This window comes from Lactuca saligna, chromosome 7, assembly GCF_052625555.1.
Source record: "Lactuca saligna cultivar CGN05327 chromosome 7, ASM5262555v1, whole genome shotgun sequence".
Lineage (NCBI taxonomy): Eukaryota > Viridiplantae > Streptophyta > Magnoliopsida > Asterales > Asteraceae > Lactuca > Lactuca saligna.
The window spans coordinates 61,825,395-61,846,495 of record NC_136423.1 but is presented as its reverse complement, the minus strand read 5'-3'; the positions used below and the strand labels follow the sequence as shown (position 1 = coordinate 61,846,495).

The 21,101-nt window shown below is 33.8% G+C and overlaps 3 protein-coding genes across 5 annotated transcripts; all 3 read right to left on the bottom strand.

The window, feature by feature from the left end:
- Positions 1-358: 358 nt before the first annotated feature.
- LOC145005205 (putative germin-like protein 2-2) lies at positions 359-1,150 on the bottom strand. Of its 3 annotated transcripts, none has more exons than XM_078964263.1 (2): positions 972-1,150; positions 359-830 (listed from the first exon to the last, which is right to left on the bottom strand). In XM_078964263.1, the coding sequence occupies exons 1-2, from the start codon at positions 1,100-1,102 to the stop codon at positions 359-361; spliced, it is 603 nt and encodes a 200-aa protein (XP_078820389.1). In that variant the 5' UTR covers positions 1,103-1,150. The 3 variants fall into 3 exon arrangements, with proteins under 3 accessions (XP_078820389.1, XP_078820387.1, XP_078820388.1); XM_078964261.1 differs by having other exon boundaries at positions 359-894; positions 988-1,150; XM_078964262.1 differs by having other exon boundaries at positions 359-894; positions 994-1,150.
- An 8,655-nt stretch (positions 1,151-9,805) lies between these two features.
- Positions 9,806-10,623, bottom strand: LOC145005056 (putative germin-like protein 2-2). The gene is made up of 2 exons (XM_078964102.1): positions 10,441-10,623; positions 9,806-10,347 (listed from the first exon to the last, which is right to left on the bottom strand). Exons 1-2 carry the CDS (start codon positions 10,553-10,555, stop codon positions 9,812-9,814), a joined length of 651 nt encoding a protein of 216 aa, XP_078820228.1. The 5' UTR covers positions 10,556-10,623; the 3' UTR covers positions 9,806-9,811.
- Positions 10,624-19,169: 8,546 nt separating this feature from the next.
- LOC145005041 (putative germin-like protein 2-2) lies at positions 19,170-19,996 on the bottom strand. The gene is made up of 2 exons (XM_078964088.1): positions 19,814-19,996; positions 19,170-19,720 (listed from the first exon to the last, which is right to left on the bottom strand). The coding sequence occupies exons 1-2, from the start codon at positions 19,926-19,928 to the stop codon at positions 19,185-19,187; spliced, it is 651 nt and encodes a 216-aa protein (XP_078820214.1). The 5' UTR covers positions 19,929-19,996; the 3' UTR covers positions 19,170-19,184.
- Positions 19,997-21,101: the final 1,105 nt, after the last annotated feature.

Genomic DNA, 21,101 nt, shown 5'->3' with positions numbered 1-21,101 from the left:
ACTATGTATTTTTGATGTAGCAATGTAAATACATCATAATGATAGGTGTTCTAGATTTTACTGGTTGTAAATTTAAACCCTTCTTGCATTCTATGAGATTTAAGAGTGTAAAGTTCCGCGTCTACAGGTAATATTTTGTTGTCAGTAATTAAAACTTTCAAAATTATAAGCGCTATCATATGAAACCAACAGATCAGATAAATTACACAATGAATAATAAATACCAACTTGAAAAATTATTGCACACAAATAATTTTGAATGGAAGCTTTAAATTAAAGAAGCCTATGAATGAAATCAAACGCACGATTACGCCAACACCAATTGTAAACCTTTTTAGTCATTGAACTCGTTGTAACTTTAGAACTTGGCTTGTAGCTGATCCACCACACTCTTATCCACTTGGAATGCCCTGGCGAGGATACCCCATGGAATTGAAGGATTTGCACCGAAAACAGCATTTCCAATTGTTATTGCACCTGGGTTTTGACTGCTTAATGCAGCAATAACAACCGCATTTCCATTACCCACATTCCGCTGGAAATGAACAAGTCCCACAGGGAACACGAAAACATCACCCTTTTGCAACACCTTGGTGATAAAGCGGTTATCAGGATTAGAAGTGACAAATCCAACTTGTAGGGTCCCTTCAAGAACTGTAAGAATCTCTGTGGCTCTTGGGTGGGTGTGAGGAGGATTAAGTCCCCATGGTGCATAGTCAATCCGAACCATTGAGATGCCTAAAGTGTTTAGCCCTGGTAACTGAGTCGCAAAGACTGGGGTCACCTTTGATCCCAATTGGTTTGATGTGTTACCCCTCAGGTGTAGCCCACTGAAGAAGAAATCAGCTGCTTGAACTTGCATTGGGTTCTTGCATGTTACACCATTTACTTTGACTGCACGTTAAAGACAATATTTTTTTTGTTAAAAATAAAAGGTAAATGTAATTAAAGGAGCACATCAGATGTGTAACAATGAGTAGACAATACCTGAGCTGTTGGGGTCGGCTACACAAAAATCTTGGAGGGGGCTAGGCTCGTAGGCTAAGGCAAGGTAGTTAAAAGTAAGTGCTACAACACTCAATAGAATTAGTTTGTTCCACATTTCTTTTAATATTAAGAATAACAGCAAAAGAAAGATCTGAGAATGAGAGCTCTCGGAAATAGAAATAGTGGAGATGGTTTTTGTTGGTGAAAGAATCTGCTTTGTGGTTCCATATATATAGGGCTTATTTGCATGGTTCATGATTTTGTTCTTTACTGTGTCTTTCCGCATCCAAAGAAAAATAATATATCTATTAGAATTGCCGTCTAACACGTAAAAACAGCATTAGGCCCCACTAAAATATGAATAGATGGCTGATCACTTTGGATTATAAAGAATTGGTCAGCCGGCTTTTTAGCTAATTCCTTTATGTTGCCAAGAATTTGTCAGTATCAGTTCTGAAATGTTAAGAAGCGAAATTACGTACCATGTTCCTTTTAAGTGCTAATTTTACAAATTAATAACACTCGAGATGAGAGTGATTATCATTTCTGGCTAGGGGGCCGATAGGATAGTTAGATATTATATCTGTTAAATAAAACAATATATTATCTGTAGCTGAACTCTAGAAGGATGCCATTGTGAAAGGATACAATTATGTTAGAGTCTCCTAGGAGGAGCTCACCTACATTAAAGTGTGGGTGTGTTGCAACCGAGCATGAAACTCACCTAGCTTTGATTAGGGACATACGATTTGGCGGGCAAACACCTGTTTTGTGTGGTGTCACATAGGCATAGACACAATGTAAAAATGCGCAAAGGTACCAAACTGTGTCGATACACATGTGACACGGTATTTATAGGGATGTGTGTCAATGGTATTGAAAGGTATGAGCTAGACAATGGTAATTAGGTCATTATATATTAAAAAAAATAAACAATATTTATTATCAAGGTTTATGGTATTACTTCAGGACCGATTAGTCTGAACCATTGTATTGGTTTGAATCGATTTAATTTGTTGTTATTTTGTTAGTAATCCATCGTTAATTGCAGATGGTGCTCATGCAATCGATTTCATTTGTTGTTATTCCCGTCATTTTTTTTTTCACATCATTATTATCATTTTTCGAGCATCAAACATCTTTTGACCACACAATATTCTGTTGTTATTCCGTTAAAAATTCTCCAAAAAATTACGGTTGAAAATTCGTTGATTTTTCATGGGTATTTATCGGAAAAATTTTCATTTGTGATTTGAACTCTATTAGTGGAGCGAAAATGGTCAAACCAATATTATTTTACCGAAGATGAAGGAGTTAAGGGTGGACACTAACCACTAGACAAACTAGAAAGAGTTAATGGTCGCAAATTCGTATTGTTTAGTCAATTTTTTTATTTATTATGTAGTCTTGAAACAATGACAATAACGTGGATCCACATTCAGTTGTTTTCTTCGTGGACAGTGCTTTACAACTGATGTTGGTCCTATATGTAACTTATGTGATGCTTCATCTTATGATGTTAAAATATTTTTAATGCAGTCTTTCAAACGTATTCAAAGTGTTAAATATGCCAAGTCTATAGAAAGTAATGAAATGAGGGCATATTGTAAACAATGCTAAAATATATGCTAATTAACAAGTCTATTGAGCTGTTCGGTAGGTCTTAAAATGTAACTTTGGATGAAAGCTAAAAGTTAAAATGTGCACTTATATAAGGAATGGTTGATTTAGCAAAGTACATTGTTAATTTACTCAAAGGTGGGACAAAAGTATAAATGATAGAATATTACCACTACAAGAATACAAAGCTAAGGCGACAACACCTATCCCGACGCCGGCAGTCATCGCTACAGGTCAACCTATGCCGACGACAAGTTGTCGCCATAGCTTTTGGAACGTTTGACCAACTTTCTTTGACCACTATATCTGTGCAGACGATAAGTCGCCGCCATAGGTCTCGCGGGAACAACGAAAATGTTCGCGGTAATATGAAAATATATACCAACGACGTGTCGTCGGTATAGGTAACAAAAAAAGGATTTTTCATTTATTTTTATTCGAAATGCCAGAAAAAGAAAACGACGTAGTTTTTGAACACCCTATCCCGACGACATGTCGTTGGCACAGGGTTTTTAATTTACATTTATATTTTTATTCCAGGATTAAATGATACGGCGTCGTTTATGTCGACCCTATGCCGACGGCATAGGGGTATACCCTAAACAGATACGCAGCTTTCTTTCATTTGCACACAGCGACGATTTTTCTGCATCCTCTCCCCCCAAGCGACGAAATCGGCTATCCAGCTTCAATTTCCGACGATTAACCCAATCCAAGGTCGTTTCTACCCCTAATTTGTTTTTTATTGTTGTTTGATATTGATTTTTACCTCTAATTTCGGGTTTTTTTGTGTGTAGCAACCGCTGGTGAAGCTCCACCGATCTAGTGACTGCCTCTCCTTCCACCACCTAGTGTTGCCGCCTGAAATCACCACCAGCCACCACCTTGCTTCTTTGAGTAGCAAAAAAAATAGAACATAAGGAACAAAAGGTTAGTTTTTTTTTTTTTTTTTTTTCTAATTTTTTTTGAAATTGAATTTAAATTGTATTGAAATTTTTTGTTGTTTGTATGTATGTGTATGTATATATATATATGTGTGTGTGTGTGTGTGATTGTGTTGTTGTTTGTTGTTTTTTTCTAATTTTTTTCTAATTGTATTGTTATATATATATTTATATATATATATATATATATATATATATATATATATATATATATATATATATATATATATATATATATATATATATATATATATATATATATAGTTGTAGTGAGCCCAAATATGTTCTTTCAATATGACAATAATGAAATGATCTTTGATGTTTACCAAGATAACGATATCAATAATTTGTTAACAATAATATTGGTATGAAAGTAGAGATGTATAGAATGAAAATTCTAGTATACATTTATATGATATATTAATATTCTGTTTATGATATATTAATATTGTGTTTATTTACTCAATTCTCATATATTGGAGTTGTGACGTGACCTAAAGTTAATAATTAACGTGAAATACTTATTTCAATAATTTGCTCGTTGATGTACGCAAATTAGTAAATACAGAAAAAGATATTTTACAAAAAAATCTGTTTCTACTTAACTTTACTATTTTAATATACATATAAAGAACACTCACAAAAAGATATTCATGATTGAATCAAATATGGTAAAAGATATTCAATAGCCTCAACCGACCCAAAATTCATAAACGAATTCATAACTCTAAAATTTATCTTTAACAACATGTTATATCTTAACCCTCATGGTAACCCAAATAATAAGTAAAAATTTGACCGTTGGTAACCGACTTTAGGCTGAAATAACAAAAAATAAGTAAAAATTTGATATATTTTTTTTTCTAAAACAGAAAAGTCAACATATAAAGTTTTTTTTATATAATAAACATTTTTTATATTATAAATTTTGTTTTGATGAATCGCGGAACAAGAAATTCACATTTCAATATAAGTATTTAAGATGAAAAGTAGCTCACACAAACGTGCGGCTGAAATTCACATTTCGTACACTGCATGCATAGTAAATGGTGTCCGATTTTTCGTGAATAGTCGTGATCTCCGACGCACTACTCAAAATAGTGGTGTTGTTAAATTCGGAGAAGACGGTACACCATTCTATGGTCAATTGGAGGAGATCATAGAGTTGCATATATATATGATAAATCAGTTGTACTCTTTCGTGGTAAATGGTTCAATGCCTCATTACGTAATGGACGTTTAAAGACTATAAATAATATGATTCTTATCGATACCAGTCATGAATGGTATGTCGGTAAAACGTGGTTTGATGATCAACAATACATCTTAGCCACACAAGCTAAACAAGTATTTTATCTCAAAGATCCCACTCAAAACAATTACTGGAGAGTTGTGGAAGAGGTTCATCATCGAAAACTTTGGAATCATCCAAGTATCGGTGTTGTGAATGAGATAGATGTTGTGAACAACACTCAATCAACTAATTTTACCTTGTTTGTCGACTTAGGCACCTTACCTATGCAGACGACTTTAGGTGAAGTTGGTGAATCAAGTGTGGTTGCTAGGAGGAATGTTGCTCCTAATATAAATGATGACGATTTCATTAACGACGCAAATGACGATGATGATACGTACTCTTCAGATGAAGAAATAAATAATGAAAACTATGACAGTGATGATGATGTTGTACATGTATATTGTTCTAGTGATGAATCTGATTGATGGTATGTTATTGTTATTATATGTCGTGATTGCTTATAATATTTGTTAAATTTTGAAATGTTGTTTATTTGTAGTTTTATTATATTTTCTGAATGTTTATAATATTTGTTAAACAGATAGCAGAAGTCGCGATGGGACACGGAGGAGATGGTGGGGATAGACCTCCACACAGGATTGCACGCGGTGTACCATCGGGTTGTCAATCTTGTAAGTTATATGAAATTTTTAATTATTATATATATTAAAGTTTTAAATTTCTAAATTTCCAATTGTATATGTAAATATATCACAAGCGAAGAATGTGAATGTGAGTATGCGTGGCAAAGGGAGAAAATTAAATTTGTACGAGGAGTATGAAAAAAACAAGTGTAGGCCTTTGGATCTAAGAATTGATATCTCCGGGCGGACGTATCGATTTATAGGGGACAACGGGTAAATGTTTGTCAGACTGATCTCAAATCTGGTGGGATCAAAGGTACCGTTGCATTATCATACTTGGCGTCGTGTTCCTACCAAGTACAAATAAAGTTACTAGGTCGAAACTTCCACACACTTGGCGTCGTGTTCCTACCGAGGAATACAGACGCACGTCGGAAAAAAATAAAGTTACTAGGTCGAAACTTCCACACACAAGTGCTCACGGATGTAGACCCTATGCTCAACGACGTTATTTAGAGGTAATAAAATACATTAGTATTATTTAAAATTTTTATTAACATTTGTACAAATATATTTATTATTTTTTCACTTATTATAGGAACAAATGGGAATCACGCCGCAACATATTGAGGGTTGGAGACAAATGCGCTACAAAGAAGGTTCGGGTTGGTGTACAAGTCGAGCAGAAGAAGATTGGGTAAGTGATAAACGAAATGAATATGTTGTTTAAATATATTATTATTAATTATAGTTTCTTGTTTAAGGAATATTATTATTTTTTGAATGTTTAAGTTTAGTTGTTTGTTTTAATTAACGTATGTTAATTATTTTCTTTATTTTAGGAGAAAATTCAAAATGAATATGAGAAAATGCAAAACGAGGTTGGGGAAGGAGGAGAAGTAAACGAGGAAGAATGTTTAGAACGTGCCCTTGGGACGAGACGTGGACATGCTCGCGGGGTGGGTAGGAGACCAACCGCCAACTTCGGTATAATTCAAAATGAACGGCCTTCCACTTCCAAATCGTCTCAATCTCAATCCCAATTCGATGCATAACAAATGCAAGAATATTTGCAACAATATAATGCATCATTGGCGGCTTGTATTCCGAACTTCCAACCACCACCATTTCCTAACTTTCTATTCAACTATAACACACAAGCAAGTAGCTCTCAACAATTTGCCGAAAGGATGGAAGAAGACGGAGAAGGAGAAGAAGAAGAAGAAGAAGAAGAAGAAGAAGAAGAAGAAGAAGAAGAAGAAGAAGAAGAAGAAGAAGAAGAAGACGGAGGAGGAGGAGAAGAAGGAGAAGAAGAAGAAGGAGAAGACGATTATGATAATGATGATTGATGTTTTATTAGTATTATGAACAATGTTAGTTACCTACTTATTGTAATATTAAACTTGAATTTGATGTTTTGAATTTGAACAATGGTACCTACTTAATGTATTTAAATTGATATATGCTGCAATGTTTTTTGGATTTGTTAAAAATGCAGGATTGGTAATGTACAAAACCTATAAATCTAAAAAAAACAACCAGTACCTATCCCGATGACTAGTCGTCGCTATAGGTCCATAACCATTAACTGATGAAACCCTTTAGCGACGACTAGGCGTCGTAATAGCCTCAACTTGTCCCGGCGACTTGTGGTCGCCATAGCTATCCCGAGGATAAATAGTCGCCATAGGATTTTAATAAAACATTATTTTTTCCCCCGAAAATGTCGTTGATGAAATCTGTGCCGACGACATGTCGTCGCAATAGAGCTAGCTATACCGACGACCTAACAGACCTATGCCGACACGCCTGTGACGACTTTTTCCCGACGACGACTTGTCGTCTCCATAGGGTCTAAAATCTTCGTTGCACAGGCTCCGATTGTTGTAGTGTAGTATTTGACATGTTATATCTACTAGAAAAAGTTAATATTTTACTTATACATGTCATAATATGTGTTCAGATGGTTATGGTACATGATTACATGCGAAAGTATGAAGACTTGATAAAAAACTAAAGTACGTTGCCAATGGTACCGATTTCGGTTTCTATTCTACTTATAAAAAAGCCAAGATCAACTACAAGTTAAATGCAAAAGATATTTCTTACACATATCTAAGCCGTACGCATAAATCTAGTAAAAGTATTATCGCGAATCCACATAAGCAAGCAAACTCATGTCTTTTACCATCGGCATCTACCATCATCCATTGTGGTATACATTTGTCTATATGGTGTTTTATTTTCTGTTGCTATCTATCACCATCTGCTATCAAGTATTACCAATTACATCTTCATATCATCATATACATTAAGGTATAACCTACCAACCACCTAAGTTTTTGTTTTGTCAATATGTTTAAATCAACATTATAAATCTAAATATGATAATCACCATCAATTAGACCTCCTTTATTGTATTTTTTCATACGATGGCCATCATAAAACTTACACAAGTAACACAACCTAACCGTGCTACAACACCTCACTAAATTCTCCCATCTTTGTCATTTGTACACGCCCTATTGCCGTATACGATAAATAATAAAGTACATTGCTTTTATGGATAAAAAATGTAAGGATATTGTCTATATTGGTATAAAGAATATAGTATGTTGCTATTATGGTTAAAAATAACGTATGATGATATTATGTATAAAAAACAATCTATTGCTATTATGGCAAAAAGTAAAATACATTACCATTATGGATAAAAAACTAATGTAAGTTTCTATTATGAAAAAATGATTATGTCTCCGTTATTGGTAAAAATGTATGTACGTTACCCAAGGTTGTAAACGTCGCTAGCCGGTGGTCGGGCGGTCTACTGAGGTTAAGGGACTAATAGGTCTAGGCGGGATAAATCGACGCGTAAGCGGAGACCCTTAATTGTAGCATAATTTATTTTAAAAAAAAATAAATATTACCTATATCCTAACAAAATAAATCAATAATCATAAAAGTTTTGTATATTCATTTGTCTAAATATTTAAATCATGGTACATAATACTTTTTAGACTATTTGATCATATTTGTAATAGTTTTAATCTTCAATCATCATAATTTAGTCACCCAATATCATAAATGTGAATCGGATGCATAAAGACATTTAATTATTTTTTGAACTTCGAGTTTTATTTCTGTTTTTTTACAAATTTTGTAGAAATGTTGCGGGATGAAGCACACAATTATGAAAGTTCTTTGTTATCTATTCAAAACATATATCCAAAGTACCATGACTCAAAAAGATTGAATGAATTAACAATTTTTAGTATGGAAAGTGATTTTGTTACAAAATATGGATTATTGTAAAATAAGAGATGTTCGATTCAAAAAATGCACGAAGACATTGTTTTAGGTGATTTTTGTAGGTTTATATATATATATATATATATATATATATATATATATATATATATATATATATATATGTTTTCTCTATTTTACGGTAAATAAAAAAGGGCATAAAATTTTTATCTTGCCCCGGGTAGTAAAAAAGAATGGACCGGCTCTAGTTCAAGTCACGTCGTGGAGAAATGAATAGTTTTGGAGTTGGATTTAAAAGATGTGTTTGTGTAAACCTTCAAAACAAATACTAAAAAAAGTAAAACTAAATAAAAAGAACTCTTTTTTTACGATGGGAAATTTGCAGCTAAAAACTCACTAACAGATTCAAATTGCATTCCATCTGAAATGATCAAAACCGACATCTATGGGTATTTAGTAAAATATGTAACACAAACCGGTCTTTGAGAAGTGCATCGGTAGCATTCAAAATTTTCTTTTGGAGAAGTGTGAAGATGTATATCCATTTGAAATCCTTCATAATTATTTGTCTACACCTTATTTTGGTAGATTTGTATTTCGGAATTCTGTGGTAATAGCTTTTCCATATTATTACCACCGACGGAATTAGCAGTCGGAATGTTCCCATTTTTCTAGTAGTGCCGGTGGCCTAAAACCTTGTCATCTTGGTTATATCAATAGTCGCAAAATTACCTTTATCGACTTAGTTAACATTTTAAACTATGTATTTTTGATGTAGCAATGTAAATACATCATAATGATAGGTGTTCTAGATTTTACTGGTTGTAAATTTAAACCCTTCTTGCATTCTATGAGATTTAAGAGTGTAAAGTTCCGCGTCTACAGGTAATATTTTGTTGTCAGTAATTAAAACTTTCAAAATTATAAGCGCTATCATATGAAACCAACAGATCAGATAAATTACACAATGAATAATAAATACCAACTTGAAAAATTATTGCACACAAATAATTTTGAATGGAAGCTTTAAATTAAAGAAGCCTATGAATGAAATCAAACGCGTACGCCAACACCAATTGTAAACCTTTTTAGTCATTGAACTCGTTGTAACTTTAGAACTTGGCTTGTAGCTGATCCACCACACTCTTATCCACTTGGAATGCCCTGGCGAGGATATCCCATGGAATTGAAGGATTTGCACCGAAAACAGCATTTCCAATTGTTATTGCACCTGGGTTTTGACTGCTTAATGCAGCAATAACAACCGCATTTCCATTACCCACATTCCGCTGGAAATGAACAAGTCCCACAGGGAACACGAAAACATCACCCTTTTGCAACACCTTGGTGATAAAGCGGTTATCAGGATTAGAAGTGACAAATCCAACTTGTAGGGTCCCTTCAAGAACTGTAAGAATCTCTGTGGCTCTTGGGTGGGTGTGAGGAGGATTAAGTCCCCATGGTGCATAGTCAATCCGAACCATTGAGATGCCTAAAGTGTTTAGCCCTGGTAACTGAGTCGCAAAGACTGGGGTCACCTTTGATCCCAATTGGTTTGATGTGTTACCCCTCAGGTGTAGCCCACTGAAGAAGAAATCAGCTGCTTGAACTTGCATTGGGTTCTTGCATGTTACACCATTTACTTTGACTGCACGTTAAAGACAATATTTTTTTTGTTAAAAATAAAAGGTAAATGTAATTAAAGGAGCACATCAGATGTGTAACAATGAGTAGACAATACCTGAGCTGTTGGGGTCGGCTACACAAAAATCTTGGAGGGGGCTAGGCTCGTAGGCTAAGGCAAGGTAGTTAAAAGTAAGTGCTACAACACTCAATAGAATTAGTTTGTTCCACATTTCTTTTAATATTAAGAATAACAGCAAAAGAAAGATATGAGAATGAGAGCTCTCGGAAATAGAAATAGTGGAGATGGTTTTTGTTGGTGAAAGAATCTGCTTTGTGGTTCCATATATATAGGGCTTATTTGCATGGTTCATGATTTTGTTCTTTACTGTGTCTTTCCGCATCCAAAGAAAAATAATATATCTATTAGAATTGCCGTCTAACACGTAAAAACAGCATTAGGCCCCACTAAAATATGAATAGATGGCTGATCACTTTGGATTATAAAGAATTGGTCAGCCGGCTTTTTAGCTAATTCCTTTATGTTGCCAAGAATTTGTCAGTATCAGTTCTGAAATGTTAAGAAGCGAAATTACGTACCATGTTCCTTTTAAGTGCTAATTTTACAAATTAATAACACTCGAGATGAGAGTGATTATCATTTCTGGCTAGGGGGCCGATAGGATAGTTAGATATTATATCTGTTAAATAAAACAATATATTATCTGTAGCTGAACTCTAGAAGGATGCCATTGTGAAAGGATACAATTATGTTAGAGTCTCCTAGGAGGAGCTCACCTACATTAAAGTGTGGGTGTGTTGCAACCGAGCATGAAACTCACCTAGCTTTGATTAGGGACATACGATTTGGCGGGCAAACACCTGTTTTGTGTGGTGTCACATAGGCATAGACACAATGTAAAAATGCGCAAAGGTACCAAACTGTGTCGATACACATGTGACACGGTATTTATAGGGATGTGTGTCAATGGTATTGAAAGGTATGAGCTAGACAATGGTAATTAGGTCATTATATATTAAAAAAAATAAACAGTATTTATTATCAAGGTTTATGGTATTACTTCAGGACCGATTAGTCTGAACCATTGTATTGGTTTGAATCGATTTAATTTGTTGTTATTTTGTTAGTAATCCATCGTTAATTGCAGATGGTGCTCATGCAATCGATTTCATTTGTTGTTATTCCCGTCATTTTTTTTTTCACATCATTATTATCGTTTTTCGAGCATCAAACATCTTTTGACCACACAATATTCTGTTGTTATTCCGTTAAAAATTCTCCAAAAAATTACGGTTGAAAATTCGTTGATTTTTCATGGGTATTTATCGGAAAAATTTTCATTTGTGATTTGAACTCTATTAGTGGAGCGAAAATGGTCAAACCAATATTATTTTACCGAAGATGAAGGAGTTAAGGGTGGACACTAACCACTAGACAAACTAGAAAGAGTTAATGGTCGCAAATTCGTATTGTTTAGTCAATTTTTTTATTTATTATGTAGTCTTGAAACAATGACAATAACGTGGATCCACATTCAGTTGTTTTCTTCGTGGACAGTGCTTTACAACTGATGTTGGTCCTATATGTAACTTATGTGATGCTTCATCTTATGATGTTAAAATATTTTTAATGTAGTCTTTCAAACGTATTCAAAGTGTTAAATATGCCAAGTCTATAGAAAGTAATGAAATGAGGGCATATTGTAAACAGTGCTAAAATATATGCTAATTAACAAGTCTAATGAGCTGTTCGGTAGGTCTTAAAATGTAACTTTGGATGAAAGCTAAAAGTTAAAATGTGCACTTATATAAGGAATGGTTGATTTAGCAAAGTACATTGTTAATTTACTCAAAGGTGGGACAAAAGTATAAATGATAGAATATTAGCACTACAAGAATACAAAGCTAAGGCGACGACACCTATCCCGACGCCGGCAGTCATCGCTACAGGTCAACCTATGCCGACGACAAGTTGTCACCATAGCTTTTGGAACGTTTGACCAACTTTCTTTGACCACTAGTCGTCGCCATAGGTCTCGCGGGAACAACGAAAATGTTCGCGGTAATATGAAAATATATACCGACGACGTGTCGTCGGTATAGGTAACAAAAAAAGGATTTTTCCTTTATTTTTATTCCAAATGCCAGAAAAAGAAAACGACGTAGTTTTTGAACACCCTAGCCCGACGACATGTCGTCGGCACAGGGTTTTTAATTTACATTTATATTTTTATTCCAGGATTAAATGATACGGCGTCGTTTATGTCGACCCTATGTCGACGGCATAGGGGTATACCCTAAACAAATACGCAACTTTCTTTCATTTGCACACAGCGACGATTTTTCTGCATCCTCTCCCCCCAAGCGACGAAATCGGCTACCCAGCTTCAATTTCCGATGATTAACCCAATCCAAGATCGTTTCTACCCCCTAATTTGTTTTTTATTGTTGTTTGATATTGATTTTTACCTCTAATTTCGGGTTTTTTTGTGTGTAGCAACCGGTGGTGAAGCTCCACCGATCTAGTGACTGCCTCACCTTCCACCACCTAGTGTTGCCGCCTGAAATCACCACCAGCCACCACCTTGCTTCTTTGAGTAGCAAAAAAAATAGAACATCACGAACAAAAGGTTAGTTTTTTTTTTTTTTTCCTAATTTTTTTTGAAATTGAATTCAAATTGTGTTGAAATTTTTTGTTGTTTGTATGTATGTGTATATATATATATATATATATATATATATATATATATATATGTGTGTGTGTGTGTGTGTGTGTGATTGTGTTGTATATATATGTGATTGTGTTGTTGTTTGTTGTGTTTTTCTAATTTTTTTCTAATTGTATTGTTTGTTTTATATATATATATATATATATATATATATATATATATATATATATATATATATATATATATATATATATATATATATATATATATATATAGTTGTAGTGAGTCCAAATATGTTCTTTCAATATGACAATAATGAAATGATCTTTGATGTTTACCAAGATAACGATATCAATAATTTGTTAACAATAATATTGGTATGAAAGTAGAGATGTATAGAATGAAAATTCTACTATACATATATATGATACATTAATATTCTGTTTATGATATATTAATACTCTGTTTATTTACTCAATACTCACATATTGGAGTTGTGACCTGACCCAAAGTTAATAATTAACGTGAAATACTTATTTCAATAATTTGTCCGTTGATGTACGCAAATTAGTAAATACAGAAAAAGATATTTTACAAAAAAATCTGTTTTTACTTAACTTTACTATTTTAATATACATATAAAGAACACTCACAAAAAGATATTCATGATTGAATCAAATATGGTAAAAGATATTCAATTGCCTCAACCGACCCAAAATTCATAAACGAATTCATATCTCTAAAATTTATCTTTAACAACATGTTATATCTTAACCCTCGTGGTAACCCAAATAATAAGTAAAAATTTGACCGTTGGTTACCGGCTTTAGGCTGAAATAACAAAAAATAAGTAAAAATTTGATATATTTTTTTTCTAAAACAGAAAAGTCAACATATAAAGTTTTTTTTATATAATAAACATTTTTTATATTATAAATTTTGTTTTGATGAATCGCGGAACAAGAAATTCACATTTCAATATAAGTATTTAAGATGAAAAGTAGCTCACACAAACTTGCGGCTGAAATTCACATTTCGTACACTGCATGCATAGTAAATGGTGTCCGATTTGTCGTGAATAGTCGTGATCTCCGACGCACTACTCAAAATAGTGGTGTTGTTACATTCGGAGAAGACGGTACACCATTCTATGGTCAATTGGAGGAGATCATAGAGTTGCATATATATATGATAAATCAGTTGTACTCTTTCGTGGTAAATGGTTCAATGCCTCATTACGTAATGGACGTTTAAAGACTATAAATAATATGATTCTTATCGATACCAGTCATGAATGGTATGTCGGTAAAACATGGTTTGATGATCAACAATACATCTTAGCCACACAAGCTAAACAAGTATTTTATCTCCAAGATCCCACTCAAAACAATAACTGAAGAGTTGTGGAAGAGGTTCATCATCGAAAACTTTGGAAACATCCAAGTATCGGTGTTGTGAATGAGATAGATGTTGTGAACAACACTCAATCAACTGATTTTACCTTGGTTGTCGACTTAGGCACCTTACCTATGCAGACGACTTTAGGTGAAGTTGGTGAATCAAGTGTGGTTGCTAGGAGGAATGTTGCTCCTAATATAAATGATGACGATTTCATTAACGACGAAAATGACGATGATGATACGTACTCTTCAGATGAAGAAATAAATAATGAAAACTATGACAATGATGATGATGTTGTACATGTATATTGTTCTAGTGATGAATCTGATTGATGGTATGTTATTGTTATTATATGTCGTGATTGCTTATAATATTTGTTAAATTTTGAAATGTTGTTTATTTGTAGTTTTATTATATTTTCTGAATGTTTATAATATTTGTTAAACAGATGGCAGAAGTCGCGATGGGACACGGAGGAGATGGTGGGGATAGACCTCCACACAGGATTGCACGCGGTGTACCATCGGGTTGTCAATCTTGTAAGTTATATGAAATTTTTAATTATTATATATATTAAAGTTTTAAATTTCTAAATTTCCAATTGTATATGTAAATATAGCACAAGCGAAGAATGTGAATGTGAATATGCGTGGCAAAGGGAGAAACTTAAATTTGTACGAGGAGTATGACAAAAACAAGTGTAGGCCTTTGGATCTAAGAATTGATATCTCCGGGCGGACGTATCGATTTATAGGGGACAACGGGTAAATGTTTGTCAGACTGATCTCAAATCTGGTGGGATCAAAGGTACCGTTGCATTATCATACTTGGCGTCGTGTTCCTACCAAGTACAAATAAAGTTACTAGGTCGAAACTTCCACACACTTGGCGTCGTGTTCCTACTGAGGAATACAGACGCACGTCGGAAAAAAATAAAGTTACTAGGTCGAAACTTCCACACACAAGTGCTCACGGATGTAGACCCTATGCTCAACGACGTTATTTAGAGGTAATAAAATACATTAGTATTATTTAAAATTTTTATTAACATTTTTACAAATATATTTATTATTTTTTCACTTATTATAGGAACAAATGGGAATCACGCCGCAACATATTGAGGGTTGGAGACAAATACGCTACAAAGAAGGTTCGGGTTGGTGTACAAGTCGAGCAGAAGAAGATTGGGTAAGTGATAAACGAAATGAATATGTTGTTTAAATATATTATTATTAATTATAGTTTCTTGTTTAAGGAATATTATTATTTTTTGAATGTTTAAGTTTAGTTGTTTGTTTTAATTAACGTATGTTAATTATTTTCTTTATTTTAGGAGAAAATTCAAAATGAATATGAGAAAATGCAAAACGAGGTTGGGGAAGGAGGAGAAGTAAACGAGGAAGAATGTTTAGAATGTACCCTTGGGACGAGACGTGGACATGCCCGCGGGGTGGGTAGGAGACCAATCGCCAACTTCGGTATAATTCCAAATGAATGGCCTTCCACTTCCAAATCGTCTCAATCTCAATCCCAATTCGATGCATAACAAATGCAAGAATATTTGCAACAATATAATGCATCATTGGCGGCTTGTATTCCGAACTTCCAACCACCACCATTTCCTAACTTTCTATTCAACTATAACACACAAGCAATTAGCTCTCAACAATCTGCCGAAAGGATGGAAGAAGACGGAGAAGGAGAAGAAGAAGAAGAAGAAGAAGAAGAAGAAGAAGAAGAAGAAGAAGAAGAAGAAGAAGAAGAAGAAGAAGAAGAAGGAGAAGAAGGAGAAGAAGAAGAAGGAGAAGACGATTATTATAATGATGATTGATGTTTTTTTAGTATTATGAACAATGTTAGTTACCTACTTATTGTAATATTAAACTTGAATTTGATGTTTTGAATTTGAACAAAAGCTAAAAAAAAACAACCAATAGCTATCCCGACGACTAGTCGTCGCTATAGTCCATAACCATTAACTGATAAAACCCTTTAGCGACGACTAGGCATCGTAATAGCCTCAACTTGTCCCGGCGACTTGTGGTCGCCATAGCTATCCCGAGGATAAATAGTCGCCATAGGATTTTAATAAAACATAATTTTTTCCCTCGAAAATGTCGTTGATGAAATCTGTGCCGACGACATGTCGTCGCAATAGAGCTAGCTATTCCAACGACCTAACAGACCTATGCCGACACGCCTGTGGCGACTTTTTCCCGACGACGACTTGTCGTCTCCATAGGGTCTAAAATCGTCGTTGCACAGGCTCCGATTGTTGTAGTGTAGTATTTGACATGTTATATCTACTAGAAAAAGTTAATATTTTACTTATACATGTCATAATATGTGTTCAGATGGTTATGGTACATGATTACATGTGAAAGTATGAAGACTTGATAAAAAACTAAAGTACGTTGCCAATGGTACCGATTTCGGTTTCTATTCTACTTATAAATAAGCCAAAATCAACTACAAGTTAAATGCAAAAGATAATTCTTACACATATCTAAGCCGTACGCATAAATCTAGTAAAAGTATTATCGCGAATCCACATAAGCAAGCAAACTCATGTCTTTTACCATCGGCATCTACCATCATCCATTGTGGTATACATTTGTCTATATGGTGTTTTATTTTCTGTTGCTATCTATCACCATCTGCTATCAAGTATTACCAATTACATCTTCATATCATCATATACATTAAGGTATAACCTACCAACCGCCTAAGTTTTTGTTTTGTCAATATGTTTAAATCAACATTATAAATCTAAATATGATAATCACCATCAATTAAACCTCCTTTATTGTCTTTTTCCATACGATGGCCATCATAAAACTTACACAAGTAACACAACCTAACCGTGCTACAACACCTCACTAAATTCTCCCATCTTTGTCATTTGTACACGCCCTATTGCCGTATACGATAAATAATAAAGAACATTGCTTTTATGGATAAAAAATGTAAGGATATTGTCTATATTGGTATAAAGAATATAGTATGTTGCTATTATGGTTAAAAATAACGTATGATGATATTATGTATAAAAAACAATCTATTGCTATTATGGCAAAAAGTAAAATACATTACCATTATGGATAAAAAACTAATGTAAGTTTCTATTATGAAAAAATGATTATGTCTCCGTTATTGGTAAAAATGTATGTACGTTACCCAAGGTTGTAAACGTCGCTAGCCGGTGGTCGGGCGGTCTACTGAGGTTAAGGGACTAATAGGTCTAGGCGGGATAAATCGACGCGTAAGCGGAGACCCTTAATTGTAGCATAATTTATTTTAAAAAAAATAAATATTACCTATATCCTAACAAAATAAATCAATAATCATAAAAGTTTTGTATATTCATTTGTCTAAATATTTAAATCATGGTACATAATACTTTTTAGACTATTTGATCATATTTGTAATAGTTTTAATCTTCAATCATCATAATTTAGTCACCCAATATCATAAATGTGAATCGGATGCATAAAGACATTTAATTATTTTTTGAACTTCGAGTTTTATTTCTGTTTTTTTACAAATTTTGTAGAAATGTTACGGGATGAAGCACACAATTATGAAAGTTCTTTGTTATCTGTTCAAAACATATATCCAAAGTACCATGACTCAAAAAGATTGAATGAATTAACAATTTTTAGTATAGAAAGTGATTTTGTTACAAAATATGGATTATTGTAAAATAAGAGATGTTCGATTCAAAAAATGCACGAAGACATTGTTTTAGGTGATTTTTGTAGGTTTATATATATATATATATATATATATATATATATATATATATATATATATATATATGTTTTCTCTATTTTACGGTAAATAAAAAAGGGCATAAAATTTTTATCTTGCCCCGGGTAGTAAAAAAGAATGGACCGGCTCTAGTTCAAGTCACGTCGTGGAGAAATGAATAGTTTTGGAGTTGGATTTAAAAGATGTGTTTGTGTAAACCTTCAAAACAAATACTAAAAAAAGTAAAACTAAATAAAAAGAACTCTTGTTTTACGATGGGAAATTTGCAGCTAAAAACTCACTAACAGATTCAAATTGCATTCCATCTGAAATGATCAAAACCGACATCTATGGGTATTTAGTAAAATATGTAACACAAACCGGTCTTTGAGAAGTGCATCGGTAGCATTCAAAATTTTCTTTTGGAGAAGTGTGAAGATGTATATCCATTTGAAATCCTTCATAATTATTTGTCTACACCTTATTTTGGTAGATTTGTATTTCGGAATTCTGTGGTAATAGCTTTTCCATATTATTACCACCGACGGAATTAGCAGTCAGAATGTTCCCATTTTTCTAGTAGTGCCGGTGGCCTAAAACCTTGTCATCTTGGTTATATCAATAGTCGCAAAATTACCTTTATCGACTTAGTTAACATTTTAAACTATGTATTTTTGATGTAGCAATGTAAATACATCATAATGATAGGTGTTCTAGATTTTACTGGTTGTAAATTTAAACCCTTCTTGCATTCTATGAGATTTAAGAGTGTAAAGTTCCGCGTCTACAGGTAATATTTTGTTGTCAGTAATTAAAACTTTCAAAATTATAAGCGCTATCATATGAAACCAACAGATCAGATAAATTACACAATGAATAATAAATACCAACTTGAAAAATCATTGCACACAAATAATTTTGAATGGAAGCTTTAAATTAAAGAAGCCTATGAATGAAATCAAACGCACGATTACGCCAACACCAATTGTAAACCTTTTTAGTCATTGAACTCGTTGTAACTTTAGAACTTGGCTTGTAGCTGATCCACCACACTCTTATCCACTTGGAATGCCCTGGCGAGGATATCCCATGGAATTGAAGGATTTGCACCGAAAACAGCATTTCCAATTGTTATTGCACCTGGGTTTTGACTGCTTAATGCAGCAATAACAACCGCATTTCCATTACCCACATTCCGCTGGAAATGAACAAGTCCCACAGGGAACACGAAAACATCACCCTTTTGCAACACCTTGGTGATAAAGCGGTTATCAGGATTAGAAGTGACAAATCCAACTTGTAGGGTCCCTTCAAGAACTGTAAGAATCTCTGTGGCTCTTGGGTGGGTGTGAGGAGGATTAAGTCCCCATGGTGCATAGTCAATCCGAACCATTGAGATGCCTAAAGTGTTTAGCCCTGGTAACTGAGTCGCAAAGACTGGGGTCACCTTTGATCCCAATTGGTTTGATGTGTTACCCCTCAGGTGTAGCCCACTGAAGAAGAAATCAGCTGCTTGAACTTGCATTGGGTTCTTGCATGTTACACCATTTACTTTGACTGCACGTTAAAGACAATATTTTTTTTGTTAAAAATAAAAGGTAAATGTAATTAAAGGAGCACATCAGATGTGTAACAATGAGTAGACAATACCTGAGCTGTTGGGGTCGGCTACACAAAAATCTTGGAGGGGGCTAGGCTCGTAGGCTAAGGCAAGGTAGTTAAAAGTAAGTGCTACAACACTCAATAGAATTAGTTTGTTCCACATTTCTTTTAATATTAAGAATAACAGCAAAAGAAAGATATGAGAATGAGAGCTCTCGGAAATAGAAATAGTGGAGATGGTTTTTGTTGGTGAAAGAATCTGCTTTGTGGTTCCATATATATAGGGCTTATTTGCATGGTTCATGATTTTGTTCTTTACTGTGTCTTTCCGCATCCAAAGAAAAATAATATATCTATTAGAATTGCCGTCTAACACGTAAAAACAGCATTAGGCCCCACTAAAATATGAATAGATGGCTGATCACTTTGGATTATAAAGAATTGGTCAGCCGGCTTTTTAGCTAATTCCTTTATGTTGCCAAGAATTTGTCAGTATCAGTTCTGAAATGTTAAGAAGCGAAATTACGTACCATGTTCCTTTTAAGTGCTAATTTTACAAATTAATAACACTCGAGATGAGAGTGATTATCATTTCTGGCTAGGGGGCCGATAGGATAGTTAGATATTATATCTGTTAAATAAAACAATATATTATCTGTAGCTGAACTCTAGAAGGATGCCATTGTGAAAGGATACAATTATGTTAGAGTCTCCTAGGAGGAGCTCACCTACATTAAAGTGTGGGTGTGTTGCAACCGAGCATGAAACTCACCTAGCTTTGATTAGGGACATACGATTTGGCGGGCAAACACCTGTTTTGTGTGGTGTCACATAGGCATAGACACAATGTAAAAATGCGCAAAGGTACCAAACTGTGTCGATACACATGTGACACGGTATTTATAGGGATGTGTGTCAATGGTATTGAAAGGTATGAGCTAGACAATGGTAATTAGGTCATTATATATTAAAAAAAATAAACAATATTTATTATCAAGGTTTATGGTATTACTTCAGGACCGATTAGTCTGAACCATTGTATTGGTTTGAATCGATTTAATTTGTTGTTATTTTGTTAGTAATCCATCGTTAATTGCAGATGGTGCTCATGCAATCGATTTCATTTGTTGTTATTCCCGTCATTTTTTTTTTCACATCATTATTATCGTTTTTCGAGCATCAAACATCTTTTGACCACACAATATTCTGTTGTTATTCCGTTAAAAATTCTCCAAAAAATTACGGTTGAAAATTCGTTGATTTTTCATGGGTATTTATCGGAAAAATTTTCATTTGTGATTTGAACTCTATTAGTGGAGCGAAAATGGTCAAACCA